General features: G+C 40.9%; 1 protein-coding gene across 6 annotated transcripts in view; it reads right to left on the bottom strand.

Moving 5' to 3' along the window:
• Nucleotides 1-1,415: 1,415 nt before the first annotated feature.
• LOC111870141 (UDP-glucuronosyltransferase 2C1) overlaps nt 1,416-11,111 on the bottom strand; it is a 21,208-nt gene continuing 11,512 nt past the window's right edge. For 3 of the 6 annotated variants that reach the window (XM_023862181.2, XM_023862179.2, XM_023862180.2), the window contains exons 2-6: nt 10,083-10,323; nt 8,867-9,453; nt 6,236-6,458; nt 5,420-5,639; nt 1,416-3,456 (exon numbers count right to left, since the gene is read on the bottom strand). In XM_023862181.2, the coding sequence (XP_023717949.1) occupies nt 3,153-3,456; nt 5,420-5,639; nt 6,236-6,458; nt 8,867-9,453; nt 10,083-10,323 (1,575 nt within the window). In that variant the 3' untranslated portion in view covers nt 1,416-3,152. The remainder of the gene's footprint in view (nt 3,457-5,419; nt 5,640-6,235; nt 6,459-8,866; nt 9,454-10,082; nt 10,324-11,111) is intronic. The other 3 variants (XM_023862182.2, XM_033753684.1, XM_033753685.1) reach the window with 1 other exon arrangement.

Here is an 11,111-nt window from a genome sequence, read left to right as displayed (position 1 = left end):
CTCAACCAGACTCACCTAACGACATACGTAAACATAAAATAATACCTACGTAGTGCTGCCACCATTCAAAAGGGGCAATAAGAAAAACCCAAAGTAATTACAATATCCAAAAAAAACTCACAGAACTACTCTCGTACAAGGCTGTCACAGTCCCTAACGGCAGGATAAGAGTCCAAACAGAATGTCCACTTGCTTCGACCAACAGCTCAGCCACACAACACCTTCACCGGCCTAGACCTTCCTCGCATACCAAGACGAAACTCTTACTGCATTCCAGAACAGCTGGAGCAGGAGGTCACGTGGCACTACCGGAATAATGGGAGTACGCGAAATGGGAAGTAGTGGGGAGGGGGGATGACGTCCAACCGGGCCATACGTAAACATGGCTCACAAGAAACTAGCATGAAACAGAAATCGCGTCGGACTACACAGCAAGTTGCCTGCTGCACACTGGTACTTTTCGGCACTGGAGATAGAGCTGATATGTCAGCTGACATTCACCGGACTACACAGCGCTATATCTCAGAAAACAGACATATTCAAGATATAGTTTTCGAACACTAAAGACGGTCTGCAGCAGACATGAGGATAATTACAACACAGTGTGACGAGATGTTGGTATAAACAGTCGTTTCCCCAAAGACCTACAGTTAGTGCCACATGAATTCTGTTAACTTTCTCAATAAACAACTAGTTCCTACCTCGAACTGCTGTCTTCACGAACGGTGCTGCATCACTGCGGAGCTCGCTCACGGCCCTCACGGCGGTCGTGTTGAGTCGTCTAACCTCGAGAGAATATGACGAAGTCTTCCCATTGGCTGGTGCAATAGCCCCAAGCCTATTGCTGCCTTCACCTGCTGAAATTCGTCCTTCATTCCTGATTATCTTATGTCGTCAGCTTTCCTAATAAGTGTACTAATTTAGTTTCTTTTTACAGAGTGAAGAGAGAACATTCTAGACTTGTATTAGGAAATTAGGCAGGTATTTGGTTCGAATCTAGGCCGTGATACTGTCTCGCCCCGACTGAATTTTTCGTTGTGTTTCAAAGTCTCTCCAGGATAACAAAATGTCCGCTTCCTACCATGATACTAAAATACGAAGCTTCATGCTCCATCTCATGTGTAGGCGCACCGTGACCCGCGGGGCGCAGATCGGTCTGTTAGCGTTTCTCTTATACGGCTCGCTGGGCTATTTTGGCAATTTTCCCCAAACATTACTTTTAATTTGTATATTTTTCAAAAACCTCTCAAGTGATACAGTAACATATACAAACTCCGTGACCTGCAGTCCGCAAGCGAACTATACCTACCGAGCGACTGCCGCTTGTCGGCGAAGTTAGTGCCAACTTTAGCGGATAGAGGGTGCCGCGTGGTCAGCGCAACGATTATATTTCTACAAAAACATAAAGATGTACCTTAAGGTAATTATTTATTTTACACTTTCCGTTCGACATTTTTCAGTCTCATATTTTACAGTATCTTTGGATTATTATGCATTAGATACGCGGTAGAGAGCAGAAAGCTGAAGCCATGAGCGTCTACGCATTATATGAACATCAACTTTAGCCCAGAGATATCAATGTAACTTCTTCAATAAACAAAACTGATTTAATTCATGGGTTGTCATTTAGAATTTTAAATGTGTTATTATTTTCGCTTATCTCCCAGTCCCAAGTTAACTTAATTAAAGCAGATGAACTAATTCCACGGAGATGAGTTCCTCTTGAGATGCCATCAGTTGATCAGTCACACAAGAAACGCCCAACATATTATGCAACCCGAAGGATCACTGACCTATTCACAAGAGTCATTCGACTGTCTCTATCACAAGTCAAATGATCCGAACAATACCCCCAATATTTTTCTAAAATTCGTTTTAATATTATCATACAATTTACTCATAAGTTTTCTTTGTGCTCCCTTTCCATCAAGGTTTCCTGCCAACCCCTTTCATGCGCACCTGTTCTCATTCTTGCTACATGACCTGCCTACCTTATGCTCTTGGATAGATCATTTTAATAACATATTAGGCGAGGACTAACGTTCATGATGTTCCTCGTTATAGAGTTTTCTCCCGCCTCCTGTTATTTTCCTCTGTGATCCAAATATACCACTCAATGCCCTGCTCTCAAACGCCCTCACTCGTGTGTTCTCCGGGTTAGAATCTAGGCCCAGAAACTGGCTGATTTTTCGTGGAATTCCTCAGTCCCTCCAGGCAAATCACAGGAAATCATCGGAAATTAAGCAACGACTGCACTCACACCCTTCGCAATGTTATTCACTAATCAACCTAATAAACAGTAAATAAATGAATAAATAAATACACAAATAAACCAATAACAAATTATACTACCTGAACTAATACAGTCTTCTGGAAACTTGTGAATAATATCAAACACGTTAAAATTATTGATCAGGTCAATTCTGTTTCTAATTTACTCGTGACCATAAATGGAACGAAACAAACGTAAATACCCCACTAGTTTCGGCGTTGACCTACTACACACGGGAGAAGCAGTAATTAGATTATATCAGTCCTGCCCCTTTTGAACTTTGCGTGGAAGAAGACAGTTTATGTCTTATCATGCTAAAACAGACAGACACTTGTACCACATATTTTACGGACATGCAAGTGTAAAAGTGTTTTTATGTTACTTCTGCCACAAGAACACACCACATACTATACAGGAAGAGGAGGTCAATGAAATAGAAAGAGAAGAATTTTTAATTTATTTAATTGTTTCTGTCTATGATTTATTAAACAACGCTCTTATATAAGGGCGAAAATTAGGGTCAGTAAATAGAGAATTGGAAATCATGTGGAAGAGAGAGATCGTGCTTTAATTTGAGATACTACTCTGGAATTCTCATGGAGGAACTGAGGAAAACCAGCAGAAACATCACTAAGGATAATCGGTGTCCCGATCGAGAAACAAAACAAGCACCTCTAGAATATAAGTTAGGACTGTTACCACTTCAGCGAAATATTAGTAGCACAAATGGTAACATGAAAACGTGAAGCCGATTAAGCCTTCACTACAAATTAATCATACAAGAAACCATAATCATATTACTGTCCTACATTCTGGGGTCTACAAATCCACATTATATAAATTTTGTCAGGAACCGACAAATGAACGTTTTGACATTCATTTAGTTTTGTTTCTTTCTTCTCGATGTGCTGTCTTTTTCGCGTGATTTTCCGCCGAACACTTTCCTTAATACAACCTTTAACACCAGCAACAGGAAGAAGAGAACGGCACCGACAGCTAGGGCCAACACAGCGATGACATCTAGCAGGAAGTACTGGTACCAAGCGAGATCGAGTACAGCGGAGCGCATGTGAGGAGCTCCCTTGTGTCTGATCACGTACTCTGTCCAGAATACGGCCTGCTCCAGCGGTGTGAGTGGCTGGTCCCGGTAGATTCGGGACAGACGCTGGACGTTCTCACGGTACCTGTGAAAGCAACATAGAATTAATTCTGAAATATGAAACAATCATTCATGATATTTTCAGCAGGTTTATAACCTGCAAAATATCTCTAAATAATGCAAATATGTATTACTAATTTCAAATACACTTTTCACTTACTTGTTAACATAGCAATCAATGAAGTTAGGAATAGTCCCAGTATTTTCTATTAATTTTAGATATGGAGAAAACTATATCACATGGTAGATATAACTACATGGATTCACGACAGGAGTCCATGTTTAAAGCCACAGCGTTTATTTTTCGTCAGTAACTCCCAAATGGATCTGAGGCCATAAAAGAAGATGCGGTTATGATGAGACTGATGACGGTAATCATGACGTTAATATCGACAAATTTATTTATTTAATTAGTCTTAACTTATTTAGCGATGTTCATAGATCATACTATATATATTATATATATTTACTTATTTACTGCAATTGGGCTTATGCCCGGTGGCAGTGTTTACAAAAACGGACATACATTCAACAAAGATACATCACATACGTCTCAAGAAAATTCACAGTACAGTACAAGTACAATGACCTAATACAAGTACACTTCACTTGCTCTACTGACTTTGCTTTCCTAACCTTCTTTCTAAATATATGCGCTTTAACGGGGTGAGTCCCAATCACCCCTTCAGGTAACTGGTTCCAGTCAGCAATGGTCCTGTTCACAAAGGAAAACTTCCCGACATCTGTTCTTATTTTTCTGACTCTTATTTTCCTAAGGTGATCGACTCTACTCACGTAGCGTGGCGCCTGCAATCTGTCCCCTATATCTTTCCACGCCCTATCACCGTTATACGCTTTATAAAGTGAGCACATCCGTGCTATCATCCTACGCTGCGCCAAAGATTCCCAGACCGAGCCACCTGTATAATGGGCAAATTTAGCAGCTTTATTTTGAACGCGGTCTAAAGCAGTGATCTGACATTCCCTGTATGGATCCCAGCACGCCGCCCCATATTCGAGAATGGGACGTACTAGCGACGTGTAGGCTAAACTTTTGGTATTTTTATTACCCCTTTTTACAATACGCATTACGAAATGTAGTGCCCTCCAGGCTTTTCGGACCGTGTAATTTACCTGGTCAGCCCATCTGGCATTATAAAAAAAGTAAAGTAAAGGTATCCTTGTAACAGGCCGTGGAGGCCCATAGGGTTGTGACATGTTGAGGTTCCCACATTTTCTGGACAACTGGCCCATAGATGGCGGCAAGGCTGTCAGCCCTACGCGCCGGCCGCCATTTACCCCCAAGAATATTCCTGGTACTCATTTCTGTTAGAAGCTGAGTCGACCCCAGGGCCATAGTGCGGCTGGAAGGATTAGGTCAATTGAAAAGAATCCACTGACCCCATCGGGACTTGAACCCGCAACCTTTCAGTGTGTAGCATATTGCCTCAACCAACTACGCTACCGCATGCCCCCATATGGCATACGGCATTATACAGCGTTTAATTATTAGATGAGAAATGAAAAATTAATTGAAAAGGATATGTAGGAAAGTGTTCATAACCTAATTTGAAGTACTGCAAGGACATCTGCCTGGATGAACTGATAAAGTCACAGACATTTTAGTGACGACAACGGTCTGCAAGCCCAAGATATGAAACCGCGACCTGCCGAAAACTAAGCAGAATATGCCGCGACCTTCAGGTGACATCTGTACGGATAACGATATTGGCAATAAGGAAGGCGTCAGTTATGGTCATTTCTCAACAAACAAATATAAACTGAAACATTGTGAACAGATTTTGTGTCGTAATTTAAGGCGTTGTCACGGAGATCACACAAAAGGTTTGGAAAACCCTACGGAAACTACGTATGATCATGTGAAAATAAAACTACCGTACGTTCTGGATGACAAGTATGTACTATTCCAAGAACTTAAAGGACACTTACATTAAATAATTACAATTAATTAAGAGTGCAGAACATACTTTGGTGATTCAATGATTTCTTGGATAGCCCACGTTAAGGATTCTGATGTGATGTTATTTAAATTGATCTGAATTCCGTAGCCTGACGACACAGCCCTTCGTGTATTCAGAAACTGATCAGCGAAGACTGGGATCCCAATTAGGGGAACTCCCCGGCTGATGGTTTCAAGTGTGCTCAGAAGTCCGCCGTGAGTGATGAAGAGTCGAACGTTGGGATGAGCTGCGAGGAACCATTAAAAGAGTGCAATATTAAGGAAGTGCTTAAAATTTGAAATTTAAAATTCTACAGAGAAACACATTTGAAGTTATCATTACAATGAAGAGTTACTTACTTACTTACTTACTTACTTACTTACTTACTCATGGAGCTGAGCCCTTCTTGAGGACCCGCCAATTCTGCAGCTACTCAAGAATTTCCCAGCATTTTATGGAACCCAAAAGTTCACTGCCGTGTTCACAAGAGCCCTCCACTGGTTCCTACCATGATCGTATATGTCTAAGATCCATTTTAATATTTTCCACCCACCTACTCCTTGGTCTTCCCAGTGGTTTCTTTCCTTCTGGCTTTCTCACTAATATCCTATATGCATTCCTCTTCTCCCCATTCGTGCTACATCCCTGCCCACCTCATCCTACTTGACTTGATAATTCTAATTATAACAGTGAAGAGGGATAGTTTTATTAATTTTGCGCTCTTTATTTCAATAAACCTTTACAAACGTTTTACTTTTTGGTTTTTAATTTCAATTTAATTTATACCATAATGAAACCACACTACGGCCAACAGCAGAGAAAATGAGGGCATGAGACGCTCACCAAGAATGTCGGACTGAGGCAGCCATTTTCCGAGCTTCACATTTTTTGGTTGCCCTGGCAACGTGTCTGTCTCCCATTTCCATAATATCCGTTGCTTCAACTTGGAGAAGGCTTCCACAAAAGCATTTATCATGGAGTCAGGCATTTGAGAGCTTTTGAGGTTTGAGCCCATGCTGAAATAGATCACTCCGTCGGAAGCTTCGTCAAGGTATTTCTGCAACTCCTATAGAAAAGAATGCGGGTATACAGACTGCTTACTTTGATAATACAGTGCATAATAATAATGATAATAATAATAATAATAATAATAATAATAATAATAATAATAATAATAATAATAATAATAATTCAATTCTTATTTGTGTGCTAACTCAGGAGCCCAAGGGCCAATTACAAAGCGAGCACGAGTCAAAGTAAGGAAACAGACATACACAAAGTAAAAAACAAGGCAATTTATAACATCTGAGTGATGAAGATAAAATTGTAATAACAATATTATAATAATAAAACTTGTAAACTAAATTATCGCATATTATAATCATTCTCTTTCCGAGCCTCTCCCTCAATAGTAATTCAGCGCGCTTTCCCAAAGCAATTTCCTCCTACATCCGTTAACTTTATGCCTTCATCTGGTGCCGAAGTAAAAAAATATGGAGCTATATCTCCTTTCCCCATACGCCTTTATTGCATAATGCTTAGCTAATTAAGCACGGTGATAACTTTATCTTTAACTCTGTTCACTTTCGCACGGCTTATATTATTAACTCGTGTATCAGTAATAAAGTTAAGGGATAATATGACTCGTAGAACGTGATCATGATATGTCAATCGCATTTCATCAAATCATCTCATTTTTGGGGTTTTCAGTTGGCTTCATAAAAACTTAATGAAACAGTTGAGGCACTTAGTATTTCCAGGAGTTATTGACGTGATATGGCACAAGAACTTTCTAAACCTGAAATTCTTACATCTCTGAATCCTTTGCCCCCTCGTTGGTGTCTCGCCTTATCGTGGTGAGGGGGTTTGAGTATGCTAAGTACCCTGAGAGCTATACCAGCGGCAGCGTAGCTACTGGCAGGGCCTCCCTTGCTGGACAGGTCAAAGGTTGGGCATCAGACGAAGAGAGACACCAAAAACTGATGCCGGAAGCAGCGTCATCAGCAGCGACTTGAAGCACAGAGCAAATGATGCTCGAGATGGTTCAAGTTCGTATAGCAACAGGCGTGACCAGAGTGGTTTGAACGGCTGTTGTACTGCGATGTGGAAAGCAAATGGAAAAACTACCACATTATCACTTTTCCTGGATAGTCTCTTTCAAAAAACTGAAGATCGCATTAAGTGGAGGAACTGTTTTGGAAGAGATTGTGGACCTGTCGTCTGACAGATTACTGATGAATGAATGAATCCTTTGGTTCAATGTTTGGTACAATGTCATTTAACTTGCAACATAATCACTAATGTGTAAGCCATTTAAGAGTCCAGGAACACATGTAGAGAGGTTTCGATATCATATCTTCAAGCTGATTCCCAAAGAATCCATTTCAAATAAATTCAGGGAAATAGATACAGCGTGTCCTGATTCCTTGATCTCGTTGTCAAGGCTAGGATACGTATGGGAGAGATGACAGACACGCAGAAAACTTTAGCCGAATGACGCTAAAGGACGAGATCATTTGGAGGATCCAACGTAATATGAGATGATAGTACTGTCACGTATTTAGGAATGTGTGACTACAGACGGGGTATGGATTGGTGAATTGGATTTATCAGCCAGTGGTATACACCACTATGAACTACACTTTACAGGTCACTGATACACAGAGACTAGAGTCCTCAGTCTATTCCAGTCTCCACTAGCCGTTTCCTGGCAACAGATTTAACACAGCTGATATTCTTCAGCTTCCGTGGTCACCCCGTTGCCCGCTGGTTAACACTTCATACCTGAACTCATAGAGTCGTCATATATCAGCCTCCCTTGCAGAGTCAAAATCTCGACTAACCGCTCACTTCGACCTCCGGAACTCGACTGACGATTCTCAACTGAACTATTCTTTATAACCACTTTGCACGGACCGAACAGAAGACATCGTTTCCAACAATAATACCCCTATTGTTGTATGTGTATTTACCGATCCGTTACTTAGAAATGGGTTGCATAAACCTGTCGTTATATTGTTGGTGGCGTGTATGTTACGGGGCGTTACTTAACAACAGCCGCTGTTTAGAGAGTCACTGCTTAACAATGTGTCTACACACCACAATATTAAAATGAGGTTTAAGGAAATAGAGCGAGACGCAGTGAACTAGGTTTATCAAGAATTTTGCAAAAGAAGTTATGGCCATTCGGTGTCCATAAAAGGAACAGAATTTCTTGACCAGCTGAGCAACTGTCATCTTCTTAAGAGGATGGAATTTCATAGAGGCAATTATAGGATGAATGTGGCACTTTGTCGGTGCATGTGGTCTTAAGGTATATAGAGAACAAACTTGAAAGCGAGGGACTATTAAAAAGGCCCAACATCTACGTGCAGAACACAACAATAAGTGATAATACTGTCAATATGATACAATGTAAACATACAACGGATATTGCTATTTTACAAACATCTACATTAACTTCAGGTGCCTCACCTGCGGAAGTTTCTTCGGAGGTTTCACGTGCATTCCGCCAACCTGCACGTAGTTAGGCGTGAGCGGCTTCGGATAGCTCAGGCTGTAGTGGGTGTTCAAAAAAACTAGTGACGTTTTATATTCCAGCTCCCATACAGGTGGCAAGTTATCTGTATAGTTGAAATATCTCTGCATAACAGCATTCTGTTTCGGCACGTGAATCAGTTGCCTTCCCACGTGTTTCAGTGTACTAACAACTGTATTGTACACTCTCTCCCAGAAGTTCATCTTGTCTTTGTACTCGAGGAATTCATCGGGGACGTATGAATATGGGTTCGGACTTCCTACCCAGTCTCCCATGAAATTTCCACCTGCGTAGGGGCAAATCTGTATAATGGGAGCATTGAATTTCTGAGCGAATCCCAAGAAACACTCGTTTGCGAAGGCTTCAACGATGACAAGATCAAAATGCAGATCTTTGGAATGGATCAGTTTCTGAATGTCTTCTTCCTGTAATACGTGATCACACAACGCCTCGCCCATGTGCCACATCCGGTGCGCCAACTCGAAGATCCCCAGTGATTTCAAATTGAACAAATTTTCTGGAACTGTAAAGATACAAATATTCATTAGTACAAATTAAAATACTTTACAGCCGAACTTACAAGATATTGCTATACAGGCCACAGCTGAATTTTATAATTTAAATCATTTAGTTTAATTAATTCATAACAGAAGCTGAATGCAACTTCAGTGTTGATAACTGCTTAAATTTATGTACTCTTATAAGTAATTTTGTCGTTTGTTATTGAGAGTTGTTATCGCATTTCTATACGTCGATTCTGAGGTTTTTATAGCAAATATTGAGGTTCCCTTCAGTAACAGTAAAATTGTGTTATAAGAATTCCTTCTCTTCTTATTCTTCTCTTATAATAACTAAAATTAGAGATTAACTTTTCGTGATTTCAGAGAAGTAAATATCTCGGCAAAATCTGCGGATTCTGTTTCTATGTCTCGAAGGCCCCGGGGCAGGAACCTCGGTACCTCCCTCTTAAATCGGGTCCTCAGAGTAAACCTACGAATATGTGTACAGAGTAGTACTTAACCGTTCGCTTTGTCTATGATTTTATCCGCAATAAATTAACAAGACAAAGAAGAGGAAAACAAAATTTTAAGAGATGTAAACGTAGAAAATTATTTCAAAATTTTGGCATTATTTTCTGCTGTTTTCTCTTACCATGTCCTCCTGTGATTCGTGCCAAATCTGCATTCACTGCTATGTTTGTGTAGTTGGGGACGGGTTTACTTTCTGGAAATGGAGTGACTTCAGTGACCTCATGTCCTCTGTTGGCAAGTTCCAGCATTAGACCTCTGTGGATGATCATGTGGCTCGGGGCCGCAAATGGCAACACGCCTAGGATCCTGGCGCCATGACTCCGAGCCACCACCAGTAGCAGCAAAAGGAGCCACTGCAGCGACTAACATAATAAAAATCTATTGGCTATAACGTTCTCATGATTCTCACTCCCCTTTCCAAAGAAAAGTGGCTCGGTGCCACTGCTCTTCCATCTGACCTCCTGTACTCCCATTAAATCAAACTTATTGATATCTCTTTCGCAACTGTCGTGACCGAACCTACCCTATAAAGACTTCTTACATTGCACGTACCAAAGTTCATGTCGAGAAATCAGAATTTCATTCAGGAGGGAATTAAGAGGAGACTGAATTCGAGTAATCCTACCATTCAGTTCTTCTCGTCTGCTGTCTAAAAACAAAAATTAGAATATACAAAACTATAATTTTGCCTTCGGATCTGTATGGGTGTGAAACTTGGTCTCTGATATTAAGGCAGGAACATCTACTGAGGGTGCCTAAGAACAGGGTGTTGAGGAGAATATTTGGACCGAAGAGAGATGAAATGACAGGAGGTTGGAGAAAACTACATAATGCTGAGCTTCATAACTTGTACTCTTCTCCAAGCATAATTAGAATGATCAAGCCAAGGAGGATGAGATGGGCAAGGCATGTAGCAAAAATTGAAAGAAGTGGTACGCATATAGGATATTAGTGGGAAAGCTAGTAGGAAAGAGACCACTTGGAAGACCAAAACGTAGGTGGGTGGCTAATATTAAAATGGATCTTAGAGAGACAAGATGGAGTCGTATGGACTGGAGAGACGTTTTTGCTGTCGATGATGCAGGGTATACATAATCGTCGTTGTTTTTGGCGGCCTACGAGGTGGGTTTTGGCCTCCGTGATCTAGCGG

The sequence above is a fragment of the Cryptotermes secundus genome, unplaced genomic scaffold (genome assembly GCF_002891405.2).
Source record: "Cryptotermes secundus unplaced genomic scaffold, Csec_1.0 scaffold594, whole genome shotgun sequence".
In the NCBI taxonomy this organism is placed as follows: Eukaryota; Metazoa; Arthropoda; class Insecta; order Blattodea; family Kalotermitidae; genus Cryptotermes; species Cryptotermes secundus.
This window is presented reverse-complemented; position numbering and strand designations above follow the sequence as displayed.